Source organism: Dermacentor silvarum, chromosome 1 (genome assembly GCF_013339745.2).
Source record: "Dermacentor silvarum isolate Dsil-2018 chromosome 1, BIME_Dsil_1.4, whole genome shotgun sequence".
Taxonomy (NCBI): domain Eukaryota; kingdom Metazoa; phylum Arthropoda; class Arachnida; order Ixodida; family Ixodidae; genus Dermacentor; species Dermacentor silvarum.
In genome coordinates, this window is record NC_051154.1 from 187,751,868 (window position 1) to 187,766,152 (window position 14,285).

Here is a 14,285-nt window from a genome sequence, read left to right on the forward strand (position 1 = left end):
ACATGTCCCACTGAAAACTCCTATTTGGCCTGCCTTATAAAGGTTTTCAAGCAAAAAGTAACTTTCAATGAATTGTTACAGTATTTAACATCATTCTAACGCATGCCTTTTTTTCTCCATGAAAATTGGACCGAAAATTGGCTGCGCGGTGCAGTTGGATACAAAACCAAAAGCGCAGTTGCAACAGCCTACTTACTGTCAGAGCCAGTGTAGCGAACCTAACCAGCCAGCGTCTTCACAAGATGGTGACGCAACTATTTTTTGTGTAGCAAGATGACGACGTGCCAATTTCAGTCTTAGATTATGAAAGCTCCTTCAAAAGATGCTGCTTCACATGCTAAGCTAGTGACAAGTCGCGTTGTGCCTTTTGTGTGTTCCGGAGCATTGCATAGGTTACAGAACGAACTAGCGAAGTGGTTAGGGTAGGCGTAGGCCACCATACTGTTTGCAGTTATGGCGGAGTTGTTTGATAAATGCAGAATACCAAACATGTAATGGACCATACACAGGATGACATGTTGTGGTTCAGTATAAGACAGCAACAAATTGCTGTCTAGAAGTGTGAAGGGTAAATAAATTTCTATTCTGTCAAAAGTTTGCTTGTTTCATCTTATTGCCAGAATCTGAGGCATTTTCCATTTACAGTGGAACTTGGATTATACGTGCCCCGGTTATGCAACGGCATGTTACGACGGATTGGTTGGTCCCGGCAAAACCCCTATAGAAATAATGTATTAATAACCTCGATTATGCGGCGCAATTTTACGCCGACCCGCCTCGTACGACGCCTGTCAGGTACCGTTTGTTGGGGGGCAAAGTTCTAAGCAGACGCAGGCTGGCACGTAAGCACACTGCAGGCGGCTGCTAACAGGTGTGCAATACCGTATTTACCCGAATGTAACGCGAGGGGCAACTTTCTAGTCACGCAAAATTAACAAAATAAAACTGCTAATGTAACGCGAGATGATCGAAAAAAGAAATGGTACCTTTATTCAAAGAAGCGCAATTCGGAAACATTCTCTTACCTCATCATAGGCGTCTTAAGAGTAGCTAGACGCAGCTTTTCTTGGGCGTTCTTCTCGGGCGATCACTTTCGCGAAATTTCGCATGACTTGGCACAGAAAACGTCCCTGACAAGTGTTTCTTGCGCTGTCCTAAGCTTGCATTCAGCGTCAAGAGAGCTGTCTGCAGTATACTTCGAGGGTGCCGGTACACTGTAGTGCCGGGACGACCCGAGTCTCGCGAAAGCGAAACTATCGCCAAAAGTGATCGCCCGAGAATTGTCATCATCCATGCCGTCGAGCTTGTTTGAGATTTAAGTACTTCTTAAAAGACTGCACAATCATTTCATTTGGGGTCAGTACCAGGCCACTTCATGTTGCACAGAGCCTTCCTGACTGGCTTCGCATTTAAAGTGGGCCTGCCGCTGGTCCCGCCATCTGCAAGTTGCCGACTCCTTGATGTCCATACACCAAGCTGCGGCGGACTTTCCCAGCTTGACGGGCATTAAAATTGTGCGTCTTTCGAAGCGACTGTCATACCGAATGCGCTGCGTCGCCATAACGTTGTGAATGAACAGAGTCGAATCGCAAAAGGCCGTAGGGTATGGCAACATCGTAACCAGTCACAAGCACAGCGAAAACAGTGTCGATTCTAGCCAAAAACAAGTTCTGACTTCAGTCGACTTGTCTGTGGATTGGATTAAGACATAAAGTTACAGGTTGCTAACGTAACGGTAAAAATTGTCGGGATTTAGAATATTTGTTTTAAAATGGTAAATTCTGACATTATTCGAATGTAACGCGAGAGTCGAGTTCAGGTAATGAAAATATGAAAAGAAAAAAATGCGTGTTACAATTGAAGAAATACAGTAATTTTTTAATAATTTAATCTACCTTCCTTGGAAGCAGCGCACGTTTGTGCTGCGGGCTTATTCTGGCGGTCTGTACCCGTTTTTTTTTTGGCTAAGACTGAGCGTCACTGCCGATATTTTTAGTTTTTCGATTATACGACACCCGGATTATACGACGGTTTTGCGTGGTCCCCTCAAAGTCATTGGGGTTCCCTCATTGGGGTTCCACTGTAATCACTGCTCTCCACATAGCGGGTTTCCGCTTAACTGTTACATCATACATTTTTCTTGCTAGAAAGTCACGTGCGCATTAGATTTCTACTTTGTTTAGGTTCTCTAATGCCATTTCCAAGTTAGTTTTCTACTTTGAAAACATGCATTTGAGCAGTTTTTGGATGCTGTTAACGTTTTGTGAGTAGATAATAATATGCGGACTGCCATTTCGGCAAATTTTGTTAATGCGGGATTGCTGTCAAAAAAAAAAAAGTTTCTTTGTTGGGAGATATGCAGATATGAAAAGCACTGGGTCTCGCCGGGGATCCGAAAATATTTTGTTGCGGTGAGAATTTCCTTGCCTCGGGATTTTGTTATCATGGGTTTCAACTATCATCCACTGAGGTGTGGTAAGCCTAAGCAGTTCTGCCAGTACGAATGGTTTCAAAAACCTCTGCCTCTGACGTGAGAATTGGTGTGCCCTAAACATTGTGGGTGAGGGCAAATGCAACATACCAGGGTCAATTGAGATCTCAGATTTTAGGATGTCGACCTGTATAGGCATGCAAATTCATTAGCGACTGATGCGGTAGAAAATTACAAAATTTTGGATCTGTCCTGCGATGAGTCTCAACTGTTTTCAAATTATGCTATGTATATATCAGTTTGCATGAGCTTCAGAAACAACACATTCTTCTCTTTGTGCCTTTATACCAGACTGGTCTCTCAAAAATCTGGCTGTAGGTAGTAACCACTTCTTTTTAGTCCATATAGAGTTATGCTTGAAAATAATGATTAGGTATTGCTGCCTTTGCAAACATCCACACCCCACAATTGTATTTGAGAATAATTTATAACACAGTTTATTGCTTTTCTGCATTGAAATGTGCTGTGTATGCAGTGATTTTACTGCATGAGACCCATTGAGATTACTTAAATGTTTGGTAACCAATAGGGTCTATAAATGAGTGTTTCTCGATGTTAACCGACCTGTCGGTGTCTTCGTTGGCAGATGTGTTTTTGCGTTATTACTGTAGTTAAGAATTCCAACTAATTCTCACTTCACTTTTGAGTTTGAATTCTGAATAAGCGTGGCTCATATATGCTTATAAAACCATGTGTTTCTGTGATGGCTGTGTGAAATTATTTTTAAAAATGTCGCAGTTTTGCCCGAAAGGCGAACCATCGATTGTGATAGCAAATTAGTAGATAACTATACGTAGTAAGATATTATTTTTATCGGCCGTATAAACTTGTAAACATTTGCTTACTAACTAAATTAACAAGCACGGTGTCACACGTGCACAGGTAAGCATGAAAACATCTCGCTCGATGACCGCGGAAACTCGCTGTCAAAACGCTGGAGCAGTGAGCAAATTGACCTTCGTGATGTCCCCCCCTGGCTGCATAAACTTGGACACATTCGCTTACTAACTGAATTAACAAGCGTGGTGTCAGCGCGCACAAGCAAACATGAATAGATCACACTGAATGGCCGCAGACAACGACTGTCAAAATGCTGGCAGCAAGCGCAGCCACTGCAGCGGGCGAAGGTTCATGCGGTCTATCACTTCAACGGAAACTGAGCGGCGAATGCACAGCGCATACAAAGGCCAGAGCCGTGTGGAGATAAGAGACGGTGCGGGTGACTGCCACAGCCGGGCAAAGTATTAGCGCAGTTGTTGGCAGAGTAGATGCTGCCTCCCTCCCTCCCGCGCTGCCTTCCCGCTTTCTTGCAGCACAGCACAGCAGTTGCCCCGCCTCCCTTCCTCCCATACCCCCACGGCGTTTCGCGCGACGGTCGTGTTTGCTTTCCGCCGTGTGTTCGCTCTCCGTGATAGCGCGCGTCCCCCGCACGCTTTCACTCGCGCATATGGCGCGCAGCGACGATTTTATCGCCCTTGGACTTTATACGGAACCTCACGGCGACGACGACGGCAGAAATCCGGTTGAAGTGTCCATATAATTGCTATCGCAATAAAATAATTTTTATTGACTAAACTTTTTTTGCAGCAGCGGGCGTTAAAATTTATGCGACATATGCCACTAGTTCATATTCAATGATTATTTTTTTTAAATAATTACTTTAGGATGTCTGCTTGTAACTTCATCATTAAAGGCAGCCAGCACTCAAAGCATAATCTCTTGCTAGAAATTCGTTGCCCTGCAACCGCTTTGAAATTTTGTTAATCATCATATTGACAGTTATCAATTAATGTGCAAGTTCTGATCTAAAAATATTTGTTTTGAATTCTTTATTTATAATAATCAGAGGCAGTTGTTACTGAAACACATATGTGCATTCATTCTGGTTGTGACAGTAAGTTGCATTCTTCACTTACTTCTGCTTGCTACAGATGGTGGCTCTGCTGGTGCTTGGCCATTACCCCAACATTTGCTATCACAAAGAAAAGCGTAAAGTGCTCACTACTGACAACAGGTCAGCCCTCATCCACAAGACTTCAGTCAACTGCACCAATCTGCCTGCGTCCAACAAGTTCCCAAGCCCATTTTTTGTCTTCGGTGAAAAGGTGAGCTTTGGTGAAAATGCAGGCATGGGCTCATTCTTGCAAGATAATTGTGAGCGCCCATTTTGAGGTAGCACTGCAAGGTCTGACTATTAAAAAATAATGTTTAGTACATGACAGTGATACAAAGCTGTGACTCGGTGTAAGGTGAAACATCATAGGGAAAGTGAAATGTAAGTGAGGGTGCTGCCAAAATTCTAATTGGAAATATTTTTTGCTAGCTTGTACAGTTGACTTCTGTTATTCCGACTTTGAGGGGACTAATGAAATTGATCAAGTTATCCGGTGGGTCAAATTGAATTGGTAGTATTTGCCTGATTTTAACACGCCCTCAATCAAATGCGCACCCCCCTTTCTATGCATCCAAAGTAGAAAAATAAACTAAAAAGACATTAAAGTTCCTAAACAAAGTAGAAATCAAATGCGTTGCCAATTTCTTAGCAAGAAAAATTAGCAAGGGTCTAATTATACATGGGTTCTCAAAGTGGGTCCCGCGGAACCCAGCGGAAACGCAGGCCCCTCTTAGGGGTTCCGTGAGCCACTGATAATTTTTCCCTGGTTCCGCGCTCGCCAAGCGTCTAAGAAGGCGAACACGAGGTGCGCTCGATCCAAGGAACAAGTGGCGGAGCGGTAGCTCGGCGAGCACGGAGAACCACAAATGTGCGACGCAAAAGAGCTAGAGCTGTGCTAGCGTCCAACCGAAATGAAGTGGTGGAGTCTGCATCACCTTGGTCATCAGTGGAAAGAGTACGCGATACGTGACTGATAGCAACACCGGAACGCTTTGTGCCTATTTGTGGCCTTAAAGCCTGTATTCTTGCATTTATCGCCGCCATAACACCGTGTTGGTGGCAGGCCGCTTGATAAGTGCATGGTTTCCATCCATGATCGTGTCGATAGCCACCACGGTTTTGTCTGCAGCGGTTGTGGCAAACATTTCGTTTTGATTCAGTGCGCACATCGGCCGTGTGCCTTCAAAACTGCGTAGTCGCCATCCATGATCACGTCGATAGTGACGGCGGTGTTTTTTTCGTCCACTTGTTGCAGCAAACGGTAGTTTCATTTTGACTTGTGCGTGCGTCGGTCGCCTGCCCTCAGAACCGCAAGGTCGCCGTCCATGATCGCGTCGATAGCGGCCGCGGTTTCGTTTGCAGTGGTTGCGGCAAACAGTAGTTTCGCTTTGACTCAGTGCAAAGCTGTCGAAGATGAAGAGCACCGGCTACATCGCAATAGACGGGCGGTTTGTTGGCGACCAGCTCACTGGCAAAAAAATAATCGGGATGTGCGCGCAGTAGTGAAAAGCGTGTCTCAGACACGCGCTGCGCAGGAAGTCGCGTGGCCTTCACTGCTGTGAAGTCTAATCTGGCACGAGGTGACGAGAATTGCAGCTTCCGCACTGCTCTTGCGCAACATAGGAACAGAATTTGCTGATTCGTTCAGTAAATAAAAGCGAGTTGACGTAGTAAGCACTTTTTTTGGGGGGGGGAGGTTCTTTGGCTCTTCATGGGAGCTTAACAGGGTTCCCTGGGACCAGCAAGCTTGAGAGCCCCTGGTCTAATATATCATACATGTTCCACAATGGCAGCCTGTTCTCCAAAGTGAGCTTTGCCGCAATACAACCGTGTTGTGCGGTAAAGCATATGTACGACATGAAGGCAGTTTTTGGTTGTACATCCATTTGCACGGCGCAGGCTATTTTCGGCCCAATTTTTTAAAATTTATAAAGTCCCGCGTTAGAATTAGTTAAATATCGTAATCGGACATTGTGAGCTACTGTTATTGCTTAAGAATCTTTCTAGGGCAGGCCGAAAATAGGTGTTTTTGATGGGAGATGATGTGTGTTCAATGCATATGTCCCCCAAGCTCCACCGAGACATGCTGGAACTAAAGGGGTCGCATCAAGATAGGGGTCACATGCGTGCATGCTGACTGATCAAGTTCAAGTTATCTGCTAAAGGCCAATTTTAGGATCGAAATAACGGAAGTTTAAGCCCGTAGAAATGCATGGGCGCTGGCTGGGACTTTAGGTCTGGATTGAAGTTATCGAAAAATGAAATTCAGTTGAGTCTGAATTAACGGAAGTCTACTTGTATTTCTTACTGGGCTAGTCACGCAAAATATTGTGAAAATGAAAATAGCGTTGAAAGTGATTATCCATGAATACGGCCCAAGTTCGTCGACGCTTTGCTGTGTGCACATATGGGGCCGTATTCTGAAACGTTCCACTTCGGCGATAGTTCGTCTTTTGCCTTTAGGCGCACGCTGATTGGCTGGTTGAGCAAAACCGGAAAATAAATCGCGCCATCAAGTAGTTCCGGTTCACGTCATTTTGACATCACGGTGTCATTGGGTGCTCCCTACATACAGTGTAGACCGCTTATAACGTAAGTCACCGGAGTCGCGAATATCTGCACTATAAGCGGTACCGCACTATAACCAAAACAACGATTTTCAAGCCCTGCACGTATGCAAAACATGTAGACCAAGAATCTAGACACATGCGATTACATTTTCTCCAGTGAGCTGGCGAAAACATAATCGCGATGTAGCCGGTGCTCTTCAAGCTCGACAGCTTTGCACCGAGTCAAAACGAAACAAGTGTTTGCCGCAACCGCTGCGGAAAAAACCGTGACCGCAATCGACACAATTACGAACGGCAACTTTGCGGTGCTGAAGGCACGCGCCCGACGCACGCACCGAGTCTGGACGAATTAACTTCCATTCGCTGCAACAACTGCAGTCGAAACCGCGGTCGCTATGTATGCGATCATCGATGGCGACTACGCAGTTTTTTTAGGCATGCGGCTGACACGTGTACCGTGTAAAAACGAAACTGCTGTTCGCCGCAACCGCTGCTGAGATAACCGCGGCCACTATCGACGCGATCGTGGATGATGACTACGCAGTTACGAAAGCCCGCGGCCAACGTGATGTAAAGCGCGGCGGTAAACGCAAGAATTCCGGCTTTAAAGACACAAATAGGCTCGAAGCGTTCTGGCGTTGCTGTCATTCACGTACGATTTCAACTGATGGCTGTGGCGATGGGGACTCCGCCGCTTCGTTTCGGTTGGACGCTTGCGCCGTTCTTGCTCTTTTGCGTCGCATATTTGCGGCGCTCCTCGCTCACCGAGCCCCGAAAGTAGTCCGAATTAACCGATGTGCGGCCAAATAAGTTCTAATTAACGAGCGTTTGATTGCACTGAATAATGCATACGCCGGCCCAGCAGCACGCACCTTGTTGAGAAGCGTGCTCGCTGCCACAATTGTCGGCGAGATTTTCTCGCGGAAGCCGCATTATAACCGGTATTTCGTCTCACGCGGCTGCACTGTAAGCGGTATGCGTATACATGGAGTGCTATGGGAAAATTAACGGGAGTCTGAAAAGACCGTACTATATCCGGTCCTGCACTATAAGCAGCTACGTTATAAGTGGTCTATACTGTATATTGAATAAACGAACACGCCTGTGTCGTACTGCGGCCGATACATTTGAAAACACACCAAAGCCGCTCTACACTCGCATGGTGAGCTCGCTCATGTGTTGCAAAGCGTTACAGTGCGCCTGTTGGTAGCGTATGCTGACGTCACAGCTAAGCAGCCGGTTGATTTACTGAACGTGACTATCGCCTAGGCAAACTATCGCCGAAGTGGAACGTTTCAGAATACGGCCCATGCTTGCCTTTGGCTTAGAAAGTCTGTGGCCGCGATTTTCCAGCAGTGCCTTTTATGCTATTCCTTTTCTTGTCTTTCCCACTTCGTCAGTGGGCATCTCTACAAAATCCTGGCTTGTATCTCACCATTTTCATGCTACAGATGCATTAAATCTTCATCGGCGACTAGATCGACCAGGCTTTGTTAGTTAAGATTTCAAGGAAGAGCTGGCGACTTGGCCGACAACCATGCCGGCGGTGTATCAAAACAAAAATATTACTGTTTTCGCTCTACTCAGTGGCCGAATTAAAATTAACACACCCGTCTTGCACTCAGTCTGTATTATCGAGTGGCACACTGTAAGGTGTCTCAAATTTCTGTTGTCATTATACATTGTCTATGGGGCTAGTGCTGGTGCTGCGGAGCGGTTCGAATAAACAAGCATGTTCAAAATATCAGTGTCTGAATTATAGGCAGGCGACTATAGAGTTTTTTCCCCTAATTACCTTGTTATTATGCTGGGAACACAGCTGGAGCAAAAATGGTAGCTCTAAGATGATGTTGCAGGACATCTCTAAAAAGTAGGGATGGGCAAATATTAAATTTCAAGTTCAAATCGAATCCGAAGCAAATCGTAATTTGGTTGAATAATTTCTAGTCGAATAGTTCGAATAGTAGTACTTTGTATACCACATACAGTAGAACCTCATTTATACGATCCCATTACGTACGATTTCCTGGCGCCATTGTTTGCGATTGAGAAAACAAAAAAATTTCCCAATTTAGTTGCTCTTATTTTTTACTGGTTCATACGTTCCTGGAAAACACTATCTTTCGGCACCAACGTTCAGTACATCACCAAACTGCGATCGTATGATACATTTTCCGGCCGTTAGAGCCCATGTAAGCAAGAAAGCGTGCGAGGTGTACGCGATCGAGCACAGTAGCTGCCTGCTGCTCAGCTTCACTGCAATACTTGCCAGCCCGTCTCATGGGAAAATGCCGGCATGCACTGGGTTTCTTATTCCAGTACCAGCACATCTCCTCCTAGGTCGTCTGACACCGCATTCACAGCTATCGCCGCCAACGCTATTGCAGTAAACATTTTATCCTATCTGTCTCACAGCGCATGGTGCTGTTGGAAGCGTACTGCACTGTTTAATAGGCGATAATCCATACACGCTGCAGTCTCCTGTTGCAGACTGCGATCGTATGATACGTTTTCCAGCTGCTAGCTCCTCTGTAAACAAGAAAATGCACGAGGTGCGCACGATCAAGAACAGTAGCCGCCTGCTGCATTACCATATTTACTTTGATTCTAACGCGCACCTGTTTTCCGTGACAAGAAAAAAAAAAAGTCCTTTACAGTACCGCGCGCCTCATGCTTTCAAACAAAAATACAACTTTCTCTCATTTGGAAAAACAGATTTCCTCCAGATGCACTGAAGTTGCGATAAATAAAAAAAGCCGCAGTTTCGCCCAAAAGGCAAAGCATCGAATGCAATAGCAAATTAACAGACCGCTATACGAAGTAAGGATAGCAGTTTTGTTGGCCGTATAAACTTGCAAACATTCGCTTACTAAATAAATTAACAAGCACAGTGTCATGCGCGCACAAGCAAACATGAACACATCTCGCTCGTTGACCGCGGAAACGAACTGTCAAAACGCTCGAGTGACGAAGCGCGGCGAGCGAATTCACCTTTGTGCTATCATGCCTCTCGCTTCAACGCGACCTTTAAGCGGTGAAAATACGGCGCGCGGCGGACTTTCCCCGTCGCAGATTGCTTTCAAAATAGGGCCAAGGTGATCGTATCGCCGAAGTGGATTGTCGCAGAATACGTCATGCTTCGGTCCACTGAAACCGTTTCGCATCGCTTTGCTGGCGAAAATCCTCTCCTTCTGTTTGCGCCAGTCCTGAACCCAAATTTCGGATTCTCCGAACGCCCGTGATGTGGCCCGATTTCCGTCAGTCTCCGCACACATGATCACTTTCCTTTTAAATGCGGCATCATGATGAACTTGGTACTTCATGCTGATAGAGCAGACGCAGAAAACGTGAAGACAGACGGTAGACTATTGCTAAGCACGTGTACTGCAGCACATGGAGGTCGCTACGGTAGTTAGGCTCGAGAGTAGCGAAGCTCGACGCGCGTGCGAGGCGGCCATTTTGCAATGCCGACGGCTATATGGTAACGCAGATTTAGGGTCGTACTCGATTCTAACGCGCACGCAATTTTTGGACCTATTTTATCGGAAAAAAAGTGCGCGTTAGATTCGAGTAAATACGGTAACTTTCTCGCAATGCTCACCGGATCATCTAATGTGAAAATGTCTGCGCACCCTCGGTTTCTTATTCCGAAACCAACGAATCTCCTCTCGGGTCATCGCACGTCAAATTCAGAGCTATCGTTGCCAACCCTATTCCAATAAGCATCTTCACCTATCTGTTTTACAGTGCATAGGGTGTAATGTTGTTGGAAGCGTACTACACACTTTTAGTAGGCAATAACCCAAACGTGCCGCTGTTCCCCGCTGCAAGGGGCGCAATGTGGGCGTCATGCTTCGTTACGGTGGCATCAATCGATTTTGTTTTGGTTCCCGTCGCCATCTTAAAACACTATGCAATAGGAAAACAACATAACACGTCTGGGGCCGCCGGAGCCCCACCAACTTGACACATGTCAAGTTGGTGAGGCTCCGGCACAGAAATGTGGCAGTTTTTGCTGTAACTAGGTCAATAGTTAATGCAAATATGAATTTTTTGGCTCGAAATGAATACAGTTGTGGTCTTTGCATATATCCTTGACACAAGAGGCAGAAGTTGAAAATATTTTTTAAAAAAGGGTGGGTGAGGTTGGTGCGCCTTACTTGCAAGTTTATTTTGAATGCTGTTATGCAGATATTTTCTTGCAAGAACACAAGTTCCATATTTCTGTACAATGGTAGCAGTATGGCTTCTTTTTTCATACCCTCAGTAAAAAGAAAAGTGAAAGAATGTGCCCGTACCAATATAACCTTGACACTTAGGCAGAAGTTGAAAATATTTTTTAAAAAAGGGTGGGTGAGGTGCGCACCTTACTTGCAAGTTTATTTTGAATGCTGTTATGCAGATATTTCCTTACAAGAACACAAGTTCCGAATTTCTGTACAATGGTAACAGTGTGGCTTCTTTTTTCATACCCTCAGTAAAAAGAAAAGTAATAGAATGTGCCCATACCACCATGCAGTATTGCTGGCATAAAGTTAATCATGAAATAAATGAATAGGAGTAGCCAGGAGAACTTACCAAAAAGTTAAATTTTAAGTAAAATTTTACAGAAAATTTATTAACAGACTTCTGCTCATTGTTGCGGTTCAGTATACTTGAATTTCGCTTCTTCCTCCATGACAATAGAGCCCGCGATTGGCGGCATGGTGCCCCAGTCATGGCTTCGTTTTTGCCGTGTCTTGGCTATGAGCTGTGTCAGTGATAATGTGACTTGCTCATTGAAACCAAAACTGTCAATTCTACGTTTTCAAATAAATAAATATTCGTTTGTTCCGAATAATTTGAAAATTTAGAATACTGAAATTCGATCCGAAGCAAATACCAAATACCTTAAGTGTCAATCAGATATTCGAAAATTTTGAATATTCGCCTAACCCTACTAAAAGGCATATCAATTTTATGCACATGTTTTCATTTTATTGCAGATCCGTACAAGGGCAGTCTCCTGTAAGCAGATGTCGATGATATCACCCATACATATTTTGTTGTTTGGCTGCAAAAGAGTGGAATTGGTGAATGGTGTGGTCCAGGTTGATGGCTGGTAAGGCTTGATTCTGTATGGCGTATTCAGAGTTTATACATGCCTATCTTGCTTCGCATGCAGTAATACTGTATTTTCCGGTCAATAAGTTGCACCCCCCTCAGAACGGCAGTTCTTCAAAAAAAAAAAAAAATGTATGTACCGTAGAATCTCGATAAACGGAAATTGCTTAAACAGAATTGCCGCCTAAACGGAACAGTAGCCTGTAATTTGGTTGGTTTTGTATTCAGATAACGTAAAAAAACTTTCGGTAATCGGAACTAAAATTTCCTCGCACGGGTGTAAACGGAACTGAAAATGAAACTTCTTGTCAGGCCCATTGCCATGAGCATCAGTTTTTACTGTTTCCGGCTGTTTCGTTTTTGTTTTTAGCCTCATCTTGTTGGTAGTCAGCCATGTTAACGCACCGAATGCAACACTGCTGTTTTTGTTCTAGTCGTGCGGTCTTGGTTCAAGTCGCCGAGGTTAGATGGCTTTGCCCCTGCCGCCTCGTTCGGGCCGTCGTGGTGCCATTCGTGCTTCATTGCCGCGTTGACGTCTTCCAACTTTGGTGGCTCGTAAGCCCTTGCGAAGTTGAGGCCTAGCCTCTGTTGTTTCAATGGCGGCACAGAAGCGTGCACACCATGCACTTACGAGGTCTGTTAGAAAATTATCCGACCTTAATACAGTGTAGACCGCTTATAACGTAAGTCGCCGGAGTCGCGAATATCTGCACTATAAGCGGTACTGCACTATAACCAAAGCAACAATTTTCAAGGCCCACACATATGCAAAACATGTGCACCGAGCCGCCACGCGTATGCGACAGTCGAGGAATGTGGCTAGAACGTTTGCATTCAATTTACAGTCGAATCTCGTTAATTCGAACCAAATCAGGCGGCGGCACCTTCGACCGGCATTGCTCCGGCACTGCCATAGAGTTAAAGCTTAGGAGAGACCCCTCAATGTCGCGCGCAAAAAAAAAAAAAAAAATGCGGCGGACATTTCACCCTCACTCAAATGGCAAGGTCGCCAATTCTGCGTTGCGCCGGAACATGTGTGTACGTGATGACGTCTAAGCCACGCTACCATAGCCACGCGTAGAAAATGGCAGTGAACCTTTCTTTCTTCTTTATGCTTCCTCTACTTTCTAGTCACGTGTTGACCTTGCACGTTGCGGCTACGGCACAGAGGAAAGCAGCGGCGCTGTCCCAGGCCGGCCAACGAAACTGCCCACGCCGGCAAACGCCCGCTTCCCGATAACGGCAGAAAACGAAACTTCGGGGAGCTGGCGCCGAGCCGGCTGGAGCGGCGGTGTCTGCACGGCGGCGGGCACGCACGGTGACAGTCGAAAGTGAGGGAGCTACGAGGGAGGGCGAGCGGAGCCACTGAAGCGGTGGAGTTGCCGAGGCGAAATCCGCTTCACTGCTGCCCTCCTCCGTCACATTCCACAGTCTCCGCGTGCGCCCTTCGCCGTGCCGTGCCGGCGCCGCCCACTCCCTGAAGTTTCGTTTACTGCCGTTATCGTGAAGCGAGCGTTGGCCGGCGTTGGCAGTTTCGTGGCCCTCGCTCGCTATGCGCGCCGTGACATTTCACGACTCGCACTCAAGATTCTGGTTTCAGCCTCACTGGCTGTTCGTTCGCACCACGTGCCCTTCTCCTCCACTTCGTCTCTCTTTCTTCCTCGAGCACTCCTTGGGGTGCCTGTTTGAGGGGAGCGTTCGCAGTCTCCGCTGACTTCCGTACTCCCAGGCAGCCACACTGTAACCGGTATTTCGTTTTCCGCAACTGCACTATACGCGATACGTGTGTACATGGAGTTCTATGGGATAATTAACGGGAGTCTGAAAAGACCGCACTATATCCGGTCCTGCACTATAAGCGGTTACGTTATAAGTGGTCTATACCATGGGTTCTCAAAGTGGGTTCCGCGGAACCCTGGGGTTCCGCAGGGCTCTGCTCGGGGTTCCGCGAGCCACTGATAAATTTTCCGTGGCCCCGCGCTAACGAAGTCGCTAAAACGGCGAAAACGAGGTGCGCTCGATCTACAGAACCTCCGTTACTCACGCCCGAGTGTCAAAAAGCACTCACAGCGCGTAACGGCAACGCGCGAACTGCGGAATAAATTCGCAAGCCGCTTGTAGCCACCCAACCTCCGAAAACGGGCATTACGCCTAAGCTTTCGCACTTAAATCTCGAAGGCCGTAATTTACCAACATGCGCATTTCTCTCGTTTGTAGATAGTGTAGG

The 14,285-nt window shown here is 46.1% G+C and overlaps 1 protein-coding gene across 2 annotated transcripts in view; it reads left to right on the forward strand.

The window, feature by feature from the left end:
• LOC119436532 (ATP-dependent RNA helicase A-like) overlaps positions 1–14,285 on the forward strand; it is a 137,753-nt gene that overhangs the window by 108,985 nt on the left and 14,483 nt on the right. For both annotated transcript variants that reach the window (XM_037703401.2, XM_037703402.2), the window contains 2 exons: positions 4,423–4,596; positions 11,941–12,056. In XM_037703401.2, coding sequence (XP_037559329.1) covers positions 4,423–4,596; positions 11,941–12,056 — 290 coding nt within the window. The remainder of the gene's footprint in view (positions 1–4,422; positions 4,597–11,940; positions 12,057–14,285) is intronic.